Genomic DNA, 15881 nt, shown 5'->3' on the forward strand with positions numbered 1-15881 from the left:
CTCCTTTGTGGTTATTGGTTGAATTAGTTGACTGCTGAGATCCTTTTAACTCTAAAATTTTATTATTCTGAGTCATTGGAATAGATTCTAAAATAAATAAAAAAGACTTTGAAAAGTACAAGGTACAATAGAACCTTAGGGACATTGGAAGTTATTTCATAATCCAACTTCCCAGCCAAAGCAGGAATCAACAACCTCAGCAGCAGGTAGCAGAGTATGGCTGATCTGGTCATTCTTATTGTCTCTACTGCTCTCTGACTTCCCATCTGGGCCAATCCACAGAGGAAGGACAGAGAAAGATGCTTCCCGAATGACAATGGCAGAGATTGCCAGTTCTAGTTCTGCCTAGTGATTTCCATCTCAGCCTAACTTAGGAAGGTAGACTTCCTTCCGTCCTATTGGCACATCATATGTCCCATTCCACCATTCTGTACAATAGCCTATTTCTAGGAATTCTCATTTTTTTTTTTTTTTTTTTGGCCAATGCTAGTCATAAAGTCTTTTTTCAGAATCATTTCCCCCCCACCTTTTAATGAACTTGTCAGATCAGATTCAGATACCTACAAAATTGATTCAGTTCCTCAAAATTAGGACTGATTTTCACTTTAGGTACCTCTCTCTCTACAACCCCACCAGTAATTCACATGTCCTAACCACACTCCTCCATTACCACATATAGCGTAACTGGGGAGTAGTAATGGCAAAGGTAACCAGTTCATATCTCCTCCCCTCCACCCCCAGTTAACCGTAAGCAAGAGGAAGTATAGAGACGAGAAGTAGGCAGAAAGTAGCATGCCAGTAAATCAGGTGTGCTAAAAATAGTGTGCACACAACACACACACACACACACACACACACACACACACACACACACACCCCTGACTCTGTTCTCTCCTGAGATGGCACCCTGAGTCAGCCCATGGATAACAGCATGTTGTGGTGGATTAAACATTGAGCTTGGGATAAGAAGATACTTGAATTGGAATTCTATCTCCTAGGCAATCACCTGAGTTTCCTCATTTACAACACACACATATTTGCATTGCATCTTTGTGACAGAAAGTACTTTGTGAAATGTTAAGTTTTGCATATGTAAATGTGAGCTGTTGAACATGGCTTAATGGAAAGATTAGAAGTCAAAGGGCTCTAAATTCACATCTCAACTCACCTTTGTGACCATTGACAAGTCACTTAAGTCTCTGGGTCTGTTCCTTCATCTGTATCTAGCAGTGATGTTATTTTTCTAACAGTGCGAGGGAAAAAAGGTAGAAAATTGATAATGAGGAGAACAAGTTTCTCCATCTTGACTAGTTCCCAGCTTTGGGAGGGTGGGGACACATGTTCCCAGCTCTTCCTTTAGGATATGATTTTCTCTTTAGCCAACATTCTCAGCCCCATTCAGAGTTGCTGTCTTAAGTATGGATCCCAATTCATGTGTTGTTTCTGCTTGGGGAAAACCATTAAAATATATATATATATATATATATATATATATATATATATATATATATATATATATATATATATATCAGTAAGATGACTTGTTGTTCTCAACCCCCATTTGTTTTCAGGAAGACAAAATAGTAAGTAGTTCACTACTTCTAGCTCACTCTTTCCAGAGATTAACTCACTATTCTCTCAAAAGAGCTCATGAGTTAGTGATGCAAAGGACAGGAAACTCAGACTTCACCAGTTCTTTTCTCAGCACCAGAAATGGCACCAGCCACTGTTCATCTTCCTCTGTAGCTTCCAAATAAATTGGCTACAGTCTCTGTCTTAGCACCTCAGCACTCTTTTTGCAGTTTATCCACAGTCTCAGTGGCTAGAGGCAGCAGCAGAGCAAGATGGTCTCTCCCCTCCTCAAGGCCAATCTCCTTTTCTTTCTCACACCATCTGATCGAGCTGAAGTTTCCCCTTCTCCTCCCTTAGAAAATAGAAATTCTCCAGGGAATCTTTGCCTACATCTGAAATGCAAAGATTAAACTAGATGACCTCTTAGATCTGTCTCTTCCAGCTCTTAATTTGTGATCTTGTGATCTGGTTTTATGTAGGCTTTAACTCTTTACTCTTTCCTCCACTCCTAATACACACTGAAACTACACAAAGTCACAATTCTGTGGAAAGCAACAAATAGGAAATTCTTTCTTCTATCTATTTAAAAAGCTTACTATGAAAGTCATCTTTCTTCTCTTTGGTTGAAGTCTAAAATCTAATGAAGTTAGAAAGCCATATTATACTTCCATAACAGCCAAATCCAGCTATTGTTAGAAAATTCAGTGTTATCTGGCTCCTAAAGGGAAATCTTGTTAGCCTAATTGCTTTAGATAACTATTCTTCTTGGAGATCAAATAGAACTGTCAGAATGGGAACCAGTCTTATGGCCAATGACTTTATTTTAATTAGTTTAAAAGGACAGTAAAAAAAAAAAAAAAAAAAAAAAAAAAAAAAAAAAAAAAAAAAAAAAAAAAAAAAAAAACCTTTAATAAGTTTCATTATTGCAAAGATTCAGATTACCAAAGATGAAAATATATCTCACAAAAGGCATCACTATAGAGGATAGAAATCTTATAGTGGATAACATAATTAGTCTGTAAAGCAGGTGTTAGCCATGTGTCCCAGTAACAACTTTTTTGAAGGGATTACACTATAATAACACTATAATAAAATTATAATATAATATAATCTTCTTCCATTTATTTAGACCATTTGCACCTCGACATTAGGTGCTGACTTATTTTTCTGTTTGTATCTCAACACTTGTGCTTTGTACAAAGTAAGCACTTAATAAGTGTTTCATCTATTTAAATATATTCTAGATTGTAAAATGTATCTTTCATACTTCCTTTCCATGTTTGTTTTTTTTTTAAATTTGCTATCAGAAAAATAGATTTTGAAGTTTATTCTTTCCATTAATTAACTACTTGAGTCTGGAAAATGAGAAATGTTTTTGTTTATTTGTTTGGTTGGTCCCTGTAATAGGTGGGCGCTCTTCTTAAGAAGATTTGGGTTTTTTGTTTTGTTTTGGTTTTTTAGAGTTTCCTTTCATTTTAGTTTTCAGTCAACAAATTTATTTTCTTTCTCTCCCACACATCTTCAGTTTAGAAAAACAAGAAAGAAAATCCTTGCAACAAAACTATGTATGTATACATATATATAGACACATATACATACATATATATATAGAGACACATATATATGTTTTATGGGGAGGGAGAAAGACAGGCAGAGAGGACAATTTCCTAATTGTTCATATTTGTAACTGTCTGTCTCATTCTGCATTTATTAGGCAAGTTCTAAGTCTTGACAGAGATTAGAAAATTTTCAGATTCTAATTTTTCAAAGAACATTTAATCTATACCTTTTGCCCCAGGTAGAACAACAGGATGAGCATTTATTTAGTTTTTAATATCTGCAGAAGATTATTCAACCTTTTTCTAGTGCTAAAACTCACTATTAGGATATTCTTTATCAAGTAGACCCAGATTCTTTTTGTTGCTGTTTAAGCTTATTTCCTCTTATAACCACAGAGTGACATAATTTAGATCTTTAAGAGACTTCTGAGATCATCTAATCTAAATATCTCACTTTATAGATGGCAAAACTCAGACTTGCAGAGGTTATGTCTAATGCAGATATAGAAAAGAGCCAAGCACCTTCCTCTGATAATGCAAAAAAATCATAATCCCATCCCCAAATGCTCTTAAAAATATCTATGAAATCTCCCTCCCATCCTCTCACCTACATCAGCATACCAAATACCTGTTGCTCTCTTAAGAAGTGCTCTAATTAGTAGCCACAGTTGGAAGGGAGGTGGGGGCAGGTAAATGCTTTAAACATGGAATGGAGTAGTTAATATAATACAATATCTTTATTAAACTAGTGTTGGGACATAGGGGCTAATATCTACCTTTACTTTGAGGGGGAGAGGGAACCAGAACCAGTATTCTCATTGGTATAGGGAACTTCTAGTGTGGGAATTCCCTTTGCCAAACTAATTTTTGCTTAGCACCTTAGAAAGTCTTAGAAACTTGCCGAGAACAGCCAATAATTAAGGGACTTGCCCAGGGTCAGAAGGCCAAGGTCAGAATTGGGGTTTTCCCGAGTCTGAGGCCATCCCTCTGTCTAACATACCACAACTGCCTCTTACATCTACCTCAGAAGTTAATTATGTTATCCTCTGTCAGGTTTCTGAGTGCTATAATTTCATCTGAGGTATGTCTGAATCCCTGTAGTAATTAATCTTGTTAGGATGATTTTTTTTTTTTTTTCCAGCAGTCTCAATTACTTAGAGAGACAGATTTTTGGGGTGGAATTAGATTTTTTTTTTTTTTTACATTGGCAAGGGCCCTCACTTTTCCAGTCTGTAAAGGCATTTTATTGGCTCTTGAAAATGCTATGATTCCTCTGTGTAAATATGTACAGTCTTCCATGAAGTCAGTGTTTTTCTCCGTCTTTAATAGAGTCTGCTGTTTTGGACCACAAGCCTTAGAGAAGGTTAGCTGAGGTCCTGTTCTTGAGACTCAGCTTAGAGACTAATGAAATTGAATACATTGAATTTGATTTATAAGCTCCTGACCTGCTTCACTTTCCCAAGTCCCTTATTCTTCCTTTCCTCTGGCTTATTTTTTCTCCTCCTTCATCTACTGCACCTCCTCCTTAAGTATTCAGTATTTGGAATAAACAACTTAGTCTATTAAAAAAAAATTATTGATTATTTGGATGCCAAATTTGAATAATAAAAGAAATAAGGAAGAACTCTCCTGTAAAAAAGATAATAATAATATGCTTAAAAAGAATACTAATAGACTATTGATCTATATCCCTTCCCTGCTCAAAAATCTTCATTGGCTCCCTTTTCTAGGTTAGAATGCAAACCTGTCATCAAAACATTTAAATATCTATGCAATCTGCCTCTCACCTACCTTTCCAGATTCATTCATATTTCTTCCTTTCATTGCACTCTTCATTCTACCCTAACTGTCCTATTAGCTATTTAACATTTTTAACATTTAACTTTCCATCTCCAACTTCTGCACAAGCTGTGCACTCCACACCTACAAAGGACTCCCTGCTCACCTCTACTTCTGGTAATTTTTCTTCCTTCAAAGCTTAGTTCAATTGCTGCTACTACTCAATATTATACTCAAGTATAATATACTCAAGTAGGTTTTCAATCTCAGTGATTTGGATATTCACACACAATCTCTCCATGCTTGCTTATCCGTGATCTCTCATGAGATCATGGGGATCTAATCATGTGCTAGAAGTCCTTCTGATATTGTGAGGCTACCAGTGGAATGCTCAGGATATCCCCCTTGCTCTTTTCACAAAAATAGACATGTTCTCTTTATTATAAACTCAGTTGTTACTGCTCTCGCTCTCTTGACATTACTTTGTAGTAGAATATAAACTCCTTGATGGCCACAGCTATTTTGGTTTTGTAGGCACTTACAATACTTTCCATTGCTTTGGATTCCAAACGCTAATCTAACTGAATTGAATTGAATTCAGTTTAATTTAATTATACCTACCTGGAAAACCAGTGAGCATTAGCTGCCTTGAACATTTATTAAGCATCTACCATGAGTCAGATGCTGTGCTAAGTTTTGAAAATACAAAGAAAAGTAGAACCAAAAAACAAGCTCCCAGTCATTATAGGGAAACAGCATATAAACAATTATATGCAAACAGGCTACTTACAGAATTGGAAAAGACATCAGTTGACAACTAATCCAACCTATCTGATAAGTATTCTCTCAGCCTTTTTTTTTCTTTTTTTTTTTTTTCAGGACATGTTATTATATACTTGGGGGGAAAAGGAGATAAAATATCCTAGTCTTAAGCCCTCATTTTCCCTATCCTTAAGGCCTCTACCTTGACTAGCCCCCTTTCCTTCCTGGTACTTATGATCATCCATTTCAGAATTGTTTAGTTGGCATTCTACATTCCTTAACCCTATTAGCCCTTTACCTCTGCCTTGTTCCATCTTTGAGTTCAGGTAAACCCTATATTTTGCTTTCTCTGCCCCTCCCATGCCAAGTGGAAGTATTCCTGGAGAAAGTGATGTAATGATAATCATTTTTTCCACCATGAATTGATTTTATCTGAACTCACTTGGATCTATCAACCTATTCCATAATTCATTTAGTTGATTCCCTGTGGTATTCCCTACAACAGTTTCAAATTTTCCACTCTCTTCAAACCTCCAATCCTAATCATATCTGTCTTACTCTCAGCAGATAACCTGACCTCCTCTTTTTCTTGTTCTCTCTATTCAATACCTGTCAGTGGCTCCTCTTTTCAAATATCACTTTGTACAGAATGTACTCCCTAATCCTAATTACCCACCCCTCCCCCTTCTGCCCAGCAATGAATGGTTCAGGTCTTTCTAGCTGCTGAGTACTGTGTTTATACCATATAGTGCTGTTTTGCCCCTCCTTGTAACACCATATTTTACCTTACACCATTTGTATTGTGTACTTTTCTTATTCTCCATTTACCTTCTGGTACTGTCCCATGTTTCCATCATATATCTTTCTAGGTCATAAATTCTTTGAGAATAGGAACTGTACCTCACTCATTTTTGTATTACCCACAAAGTCTTATAAAGAGTAGATGCTCAATAAAACTATGTTCCTACATGAGTATTCCTCACCTTCTCCAAGGTTAATCTTTCTGCCCCTTCTTAACTTTCATATCTCCTCTAGGATTTGACTTTATCAATTATCCTTTGCTCTCTAGCACTGTTAAATCACTTCTTCTTGGCTGATTGCTTCCTCTCCACTTACATACTGATTTCTCCTCTAACCTAAAACTAAAGACCACAAAAAAATCCCTTTTTTTGATTCTGGTATCCCTTCGAGCCACCATCTCATTTCTTTTCTTTACATCTGCCACATTCTTTTCCTTAGTGCTCACTCATTCAGTGCTTTCCAACCAAGCTGCTGTCCTCATTCTACTGAAATATTGCTCTTAGCAGTAACCAATAATCTTGCAAACACAATTCCAAAGACATTGCATCAGTCCTTATTCTTCTTGACCTTAATCCTGAAGAATTTGGCACTTTCAATGATCTTTCCTCCTAGAAATTCTTTTCTTTGCCTTCTTGGATACCATACTATCCCAAATTGACTTCTACCTTTGACGACTCAATCTCCAACTGCTTCCATATCCATCTCAATCACCCTTACTGTATGATCTCAGACAAGTCACTTCACTCTCAGCATCAATTTCCTCATCTTTAGATTGATAGCCTTGACCTAGATGATCTCTGAAAATTCTTCAGCTCTTAATCGTTTCTCATTCTCTTGCCCCTAAATATAGCTATTTCCAAGACTATTTTAACCTTCTTTTGGCAATTCCATCCACTCTATTTCATGTTTTTAGATATTGTATTTTTGTTAATGAACCCATCATCCTACCAGCCACCCATAATGAAATCTTAAACTCATCTACTTTTTTATAGCTAATTAGCATAATAGCCAATAACATTTTTTGCATTTTTCTACTCCTTTACATTTTCTCTACTAGTAGTAATGGTGATGATGATAGTGATAATATTTGCATAATAATTTTTTCTGTTTTTTTTTTCCATTTTAGTTTCATAGTATCTCTCTAACTGTATGAGACTAAAGTCATGCTCCCTATAAGATGACAATTTAGTAAGGGAGATAAGAATTTTAGTACTTATGCTCAAAAAGTTATCAAACTGTGCATACCCTTTGATCCAGCAGTGTTACTACTGGGATTATATCCCAAAGAGATTATAAAGAAGGGAAAGGGACCTGTATGTGCATGAATGTTTGTAGCAGCCCTTTTTGTAGTGGCTAAAAACTGGAAACTGAATGGATGTCCATCAGTTGGAGAATGGCTGAATAAATTGTGGTATATGAATATTATGGAATATTACTGTTCTGTAAGAAATGACCAACAGGATGATTTCAGAAAGGCCTGGAGAGACTTACACGAACTGATGCTGAGTGAAATGAGCAGGACCAGGAGATCATTATATACTTCAACAACAATACTATATGATGACCAGTTCTGATGGACCAGGCCATCCTCAGCAACGAGATCAACCAAATCATTTCCAATGGAACAGTAATGAACTGAACCAGCTATGCCCAGAAAAAGAACTCTGGGAGATGACTAAAAACCATTACATTGAATTCCCAATCCCTATATTTATGCACACATGCATTTTTGATTTCCTTCACAAGCTAATTGTACAATATTTCAGAGTCTGATTCTTTTTGTACAGCAAAATAACATTTTGGTCATGTATACTTATTGTGTATCTAATTTATATTTTAATGTATTTAACATCTACTGGTCATCCTGTCATCTGGGGGAGGGGGTGGGGGGGTAAGAGGTTAAAAAATTGGAACAAGAGGTTTGGCAATTGTTAATGCTGTAAAGTTACCCATGCATATATCCTGTAAATAAAAGTCTATTAAATAAAAAAAAAAAAGTTAAAAAAAAGGTGAAATTAAAAAAAAAAGAATTGTAGTACTAACACATTAAATTTTATTTATTTAATATTTTTCCTCAGTTATATTCAAAACGAAATTTTTTCTACCTTTGTTTTTAAAAATTTTAAGTAATAGGTTCTTTTTCATTGCTATTCACAATTAAGAAACCATATGTGAAGTTACACATAAAATCCATAAAAATTGTGAAAAAACATATAGATCTCCCATCCTAATGAAAGCTTCTAATGGTGGTAGCTTACTTGCTATCTATATGACCTTAGTCAATTCCTTATACCTTGTTTTGTTTTGTTTTCATTTGGGCTTGTTTCTAAAAGATTCCTTCCAGATAAAAGTCATAGGATCATTCATAGTTTCCTAGATTTAGTTCTGAATAGACTCCCAGAAGCTATCTAATTCAATCCTCCTCACTTTCTAGATAAAATAATTAAGGCCCAAAGCCTCTAACATTTGCAGGACCAAATGTAAAATCTTTTTGACTTTTTAAACTGGTTCCATTTTACCTTTCCAGTCTTCTTATACAGACTGCCACAGACTTTACAGTCTAGTGATTCTGACTTCCTTTGTGTTCCTCCTACAAGATACTCCATCTCTCCAGTCTGAATTTTCACTGGCTGTCCCCTTTGTCTCAAATTCTCTTTTTTTCTAACCTCTATTATCTGACTTCTCTGGCTTCCTTCAGATTTCAACTTAAATCCATCTTCTTCAATAAATCTTTCCTGATCTCCTTTAATGGTAATTTTTTTTTCCTTCTGATGACTTTTTCTAATGTATCTTCATATCTTGGTTGTGTATAGTTGTTTACACGTTGCCTTCCAGCCATACCTCAGCCTATCAACTCCTTGAGGCTAGAGACTTTTTTCTCCCCTGAGGCAATTGGAGTTAAGTGACTTGCCCAGGGTTGCACAGCTAGGAAGTGTTAAGTGTCTGAGGTTGAATTTGAATTCAGATCCTCCTGATTTCAGGGCTGGTACTCTATCCACTGAGTCATCTAGCTACCTTCTCACAACTTTTTTGGTATGACCCTCACTTAGCATATTGCCTGATACATAGGGCTTGTTAACTTGCTTAAGTGAGGTCCCCAAGGTCCTGCAAGCAGACTTTGAATATAGGTTCTCTGGCTCCAAATAAAATATTCTTGCCACTAAACCATATACCTACTTGGCCATGTTTTATGTAATTTCAACCCCCAAACTTATCAAAATATTCTGCATACAGTATGTATTTTTAATTGAAATTTGTTTAATGAATGGATTTGGGGAGGATGAATGAGGAGTTGGAGTTGAATTGAACTACAGAAACACATTTACCTTCGAAAAAAATTTTAAAAGAGCCATGGTAATAATAAATCAACCAAAAACCATTATTAAATGTCTACTGTCTTCCAGGAACAAGATTAAGCATTGGGGATACAAAGAAAGGCAAAAAAAACAGCCCCTGCTCTCAAGGGAGATCAGATCTAAAACTAACCTGTTTGCAAAATTGTGTGTGTGTATGTGTGTGTGTTGGTCATTCTGAAGAACATCTTAGAACACTAAGGAAATGTACTTATCTCGTAAAAAATATATATATATATATATATATTTCTGTCTTTCCCTGAAGCAATAAGTCACATTTACGTTGTGTTTTATCATAGAACCCTATCCAAAGGTGCTAATCAAAAACTAGAAGGGGCATTTTCTTGCTATCTTTAGAACTCAGCTACCTGTAACTCAAAACTTTTCTGGGGAAGAACGAGTAGCCAGTCACTCCTAGAATCTCTGCCTAGGGACAACTCCCATCTGCTGACTTCAGAGAATTTAATAACCCTTCCCCTCCCCCCTGAAAAAAAAGACCAATTATTGAGGTGCATTAGAGAGGGGAATGGGAGAGAAGCAACCTTTCAAAAATGGGAACTTCTGGTCACTCCAGGGAATATAGTAGTACAATGTTATTGTTATATGCATCTTAATATAAAGAACAAGTGGTACCCTGATTCTCATAGGGCACCCTTTTCTTGCATAATTACCAGCTATAATTGGCAGGCCTAAGAAGTTCAAATAAGCCATCTGGGACTATTTCCTTTCCCCATATGCTGAGTCTTAGAATTGTTCTTTGTTAGTGAGCTTCACAAATGAAAGCTGGGAGTTTTATTTAGGTATAATTTCTGAGAAAAGACAATATCTATTGAATTTTTTTCCATCTAATTTTTGTTTTATTTTTCCATTTTATAGCAATTGTCTCACTCTCTTCTCAGCTGAGGCAAGCATGAGCTTGCTTTTATAAAACTCAAACCAATATGCATTCAGAACTCCTGCTAAACGGAATCTGACTATAAGAAATTTATTTCTTTAATCTGTGTTTAACTAAACTTTAATTGCTTGATGAGTTTCTGAATGTCCCAGTCAGAATATCCTGTGATTCATGGTCTTGGCCTTTTATGTTTTGTCCCATCTTTAATGTACCTCCACTTGTGACTTTTGTGTTCTTTCCCCTGGGAGGGAGAAGCCATTAAATCCAATTAATAACTTTGTTTTTATTAGCTCTTCTTTGAAGGTTTCTAACATTCTGTCCAAGTTTCTTCTTTTCAGATTTGCTTAGAGGTTTTTGAAGTCTCTCTTCTCCCCCTACCCCAATAATATTATTATCCATTTAAAGCAAACCATTGTCATCACAACTTCAGGTATCTGCTGAGGCATTCTCCAAACTTGAGTTCTGTTCATTTTAGCACAGTACCTAGCGCATAGTAGGCATTTAATAAATACTTATTGACTGACTGAACTGACCTTTGTTTTCTGAAAATTCAGCTATGGTTGAGTTCATTCAGGGACCATTTCTCTAATCATAGAATAACATTCTCACATTAATAAATAGAAAGAGGTTAATTTATCTTGGATTAAGGAACATTTCTGTTGTTTGTTTGGTTGGTTTTTTGTTTTTTGTTTTTTTTGTTAACTAATTTATCTGAACGGATTTTCCTCTTACTTGAAAAGGAAAAACAATTATAAAATCTTTGTGTAGGCCTTTTATAATTGAAAAATCACATTCCACACGTGGAAAGTCAATGATCCTAGTCTAGGTTGGTCAGGAAATAAGTAAATGTCTTTGTTGGCCACTTTGTGGAGTATAATTTAATTCATTACACCTTAGTAGAACTTCTGTACTAGGAATGGATGGCTAAGATCCATTTGTGACTATAATGATAAAGACTTGCATATAAGATATCCAACTTACAAATGCAAAACCACTTAATCCCTAAAATATGTAGGAATGTTCCCTTGACTTGATAACTGATTCAAGGCCATTAAATCCAGAATCCCAAATGGAAAGTATCTTATAAGAAATTTTCTACCTAAAACTATACTTTCTGTCTTTTAAACGGACAGGGAGATACCTTGATTTTCTGACAGCCAGAGAACTTTGTCACAACCAACTTGCTGTAAATAAAACAAAGATCTGTTTCTTGCTGTGGTTACATTATAGTAGGAAAGAAAAAAAGCATCTATTTCTCAGAAGAGCTGTTTCTTAGGAAATAGTTCCAAAAAGGAGTTCCACTCCTAAATGACACTCCCATCTGGAGCTACAATGTGAGAGAAAGGCAGTCTGTATAAAAAGTTTCTCTTAGAAAAAAAAAGAAAAGTTTACATAATTGAGAATTGGACACTCCAACTTTATTTTAGTTTTTTGGTGAATTGGACCATCTGAAATGGAATTGATAAAGAGTATGGTTATGGATGTATTTCTGCTTTTAAAAAATGGCTCGTGCTATGTGTGTTCTGCCCTGTGTAATACAGATGGAAAATGCAGCCAGCTAAATAAGAATCACCAGAAAGATTCCCATAAACCTTTCTACCATTGTCAACATATATGTATATTATAACACCTTGAATATGTATAAATGGAACTATTTCCTCTCTTTCTCTTTTAGTTCATGACCAAGAATCCCAATATGCGCTTGGGAAGTGTGACTCAAGGTGGTGAGCATACCATCTTGAAACATCCATTCTTTAAAGAAATTAACTGGGTCCAACTGAACCAGCGCCAACTAGAACCACCCTTCAGACCCAGAATTGTAAGTGTCCCAGGGCAATATGAGAAAAGTCTCTCTTTGTCCATTAATTGTCTGAAAGCATCCTCTACAAGTCATACAACATATAAGATGCTCCAGTCTAGTTCACACCTTACAATGTAACCTTAGGTTATGCTACTCTTGCTTGGTGGGCTTTCAATCCAAATGTCCAAGCCATTCAATGTTTATTGCTTGTATAACTTTTTTTTAACCTTCTTCATGCTCCTCAAACTCAAGTGAAATCTGCCTGAGTTTTGCATGTCCTGAAATTCTTCCAGATCCGAGACTCACCTCCCAAGGGGTTCTATGGTTTGAATAATGACCAGTGTGGTATTGATACAAGAATTTCCTTCTGTTTCCTGACAACTGAAGGCTCTGTAGTTTTCCAAAGTCCCTGTGGGAAACAAACAAACAAAAAAAGTGAAACTTAGTTCTCTTAATATGGACTCTGGCTTTTTAAATTAGAAAGATCTTATTTTAACTGCAGAACTCAGGAACTAGTAGCCAGGAAAATGCTCTCTATCAATACCCCTACTGACAGTTCCCTCGGTGCCCCATGCACAGCTGTCTAGGGTGGAGCTCTTGGGGAGGCAGCTGTTGAACTTGTGGTAAGCTCAAGAGCTAGCTGGCATGGTGAGAGAGAGAAGCAGGGCAAAGAATAGTGCTGATACTTGGAGGAAGAGGACACTGGAAAAGATGGGAGAAAAAAGATTTGCAGGATTTTGACCTGTGCTTACACAGGGTATTAAAAACTCTAGCACCATCTCTGTGTATATTGTTCGAAATCTTTCCAAAGGTATAAAATATGCAGCTATTTTAGTCTCAGATGGCCTGATGTGTTGTAGATCAGGAGCCAAAGATAAATTAAATTTAGGGCAGCTAGGTTTCATAGTGTTAGTTAAAGCACTAGCCCTGGACTCAAGAAGATCTCAAATCTGGGTTTAGACACTTGACACTTACTGGCTGTATGACTCTGGGCAAATCATTTGTCCCTTATTGCCTCACGAAAAAAGAAAGAAAAAAATAAAAAAAAGATGAATGTCCTTTGTCTTCCATTACTGTGAAGAATGCACCCTGCCAGAAAGACTCCTAAAATATTTACATGGCAGCATGGCACAGTGAATAGAAAGCCAGCCAATTAATAAGACTGTAGATCATTATTTCCAACTCTTAGTTTTACAATGAAGGCTTTCAACAATAAGCATTCATTTTCTGTTATGTGTCTTCACTATCCTAAATACTGGGAGGGATGCAAAGCTTAAATACAAAGTCCCTCTTCTTTGGCTTGTACAAAGTTTATTATTGTTGTTTGCTTTGAAGAAAGAATTCAGAGCATTAATAACTATTGGCAGATTTGATCTTTGTGATTATGTTGAAGTTCCTTAATTTTAGTGTCTAACATTGACTACTCAGTAAGATTTTCTTGTGATTCATTAACTTAATGGATTTACAGGCATTAAAAAAACAAAGTTCTGTAGCACAAAGCATTTTAATTATTAATCATATTTATGGACTAGTGCAATAATAAAATTGTCAAATGAGAATTCTAAAGCCATTATTTGAAATTTTTGGAATGTGCCTAGACTAATGTAAGATGATTCAAGTCTCAAGTTCATTTCTCTTCTCTTTTTGTTTCACAGAAATCCCGAGAAGATGTCAGTAATTTTGATCTTGACTTTATAAGAGAAGAGCCAGTTTTAACTCCACTTGATGAGGGACATCTTCCTATGATTAACCAGGAAGAATTTAGAAACTTTTCCTATGTATCTCCAGAATTGCAATCATAGCCTTAAGAGAAAAGATGTAGAAGATGACAGATTTTTCCAGGAATTTCCTTTTTAAGAAGTATTTAGCCATAGCCTTATTTTACAACAACAACGTTACCTTAATGTGAAGAACATACAGAAGAAGAAGAAAAAGGATACCATGGAATATGTGCAACATTGTCTTTGTGGTCAAATCTGTATAGTGCTGGAATGACCATGGTACTTTCAACAGTTGATTCAGAGATCAGACTAAGTGTTGAAGTATTGGGTTCAAGAGTAATATGCCCAAGCGTAATTTGGGTTTGGGGGAAATTGGCAATAGCAAAAAAGGAAGGAGGAAGACCAACACAGAGCATGAGCTGAGTATCTTAGCATTTCTGAGCCAAACAGACATTTTACACTGATGAGGCAGTGGCAAAACAACCTGACCCTGCCTGCATTTTAGACCTTTGGAACCAGCACCAGGTGGCAACTTGGGAAAATTCAGGGAGAAGTTTAAAAAAAAAAGGCTCTTACCTGCTGATGAAGAATTTGATGCTCTTCTCTTCCAAGAAACTCAATGGCTTTCTTCTGGACTCTGGAGCTTCCATGTAAAATACTTTACTGTGCTGAAGTATAACAAATAAATGCAAAAACCTAACAAAGCAATCAAACCACCTTTGTTTCTACAATGATAACCAAGACAAGGTTCCCCTCTGTTCTGTTTGTGAAATATGAGATTATTGTTTGCATTCTGTGAAATGCCTTTATCCTTAAACTATTTTTGTTTGCATGCCCACTGTTTTCCCCTGGAAAGACAGGGCTCTCTTTTCTAAATAAGACAAGGAATAAGGAAAGGAGTTTGGCATCAGCGGGTGCATGCTAACAAAAAATTGGGCCTTAGGCTCCCACCTACTTTTGTGTTTAATTAGCTGGATGTAAAACTACTTTTGTGTCTGTGAGGGAGGGAAGATTCTGTGTGCAGTAACCCAACCTCTACTAGTAGAGCTATCTGTACTTTTGTTGTTTATTTAAATTATGGTTTAAGTGGAGATCTTATTATAAGTGTGCCAATTAAATACTCCATTGTGGTTTAAATAAAGCTATGCCTGAAGTATTTGTGAGGATATTCTCTGAATTCTAAACTTGGATCTTTTTTTCACTATTCTGAAATAGGATGAAAGCCCTAGTTATCGCCTTTCTCATGCTTAGGGAATTCTCCATGGAAAATGAGTTTCCCAGCAGGCTAGATAGTGTTTTGACAGTTTAAAATGTATATTGTCTAATTATGCACATTATTTCATTTTATTCCCACTATTATCATGTAAGTCAAGCAAGACAGATGTTCCTTCACCAAATATTTATTGAGTAACTAAGATACTATGTTGTAACCCCATTTTACACATAAGGAAACTGAAGTTCATTCACTCAACAAGCTCTTTATTAGAACACATTTGTAGCTGATGACTCTAGGTTCAAATTTCTATACTGCTAGTATTCATGTGATCTAAGGCAAGTTATTTAACTTTTTCAGGTTCTTTTTTCTCATCTGGAAAAATTGGGGAGGGGAGGAATAAATGTCCTCTGAAGTACCATTCA

At 35.9% G+C, this 15881-nt stretch overlaps 1 protein-coding gene across 1 annotated transcript in view; it reads left to right on the top strand.

The window, feature by feature from the left end:
• The window catches only part of PRKCH (protein kinase C eta), a 258990-nt gene extending 243579 nt beyond the window's left edge, over nt 1–15411 (top strand). Inside the window, exons 13-14 of the mRNA XM_031952686.1 lie at nt 12397–12540; nt 14178–15411. Of these exons, the coding sequence (XP_031808546.1) occupies nt 12397–12540; nt 14178–14324 (291 nt within the window). The 3' untranslated portion in view covers nt 14325–15411. The remainder of the gene's footprint in view (nt 1–12396; nt 12541–14177) is intronic.
• Nucleotides 15412–15881: the final 470 nt, after the last annotated feature.

This window comes from Sarcophilus harrisii, chromosome 2 (assembly GCF_902635505.1).
Source record: "Sarcophilus harrisii chromosome 2, mSarHar1.11, whole genome shotgun sequence".
NCBI lineage: Eukaryota > Metazoa > Chordata > Mammalia > Dasyuromorphia > Dasyuridae > Sarcophilus > Sarcophilus harrisii.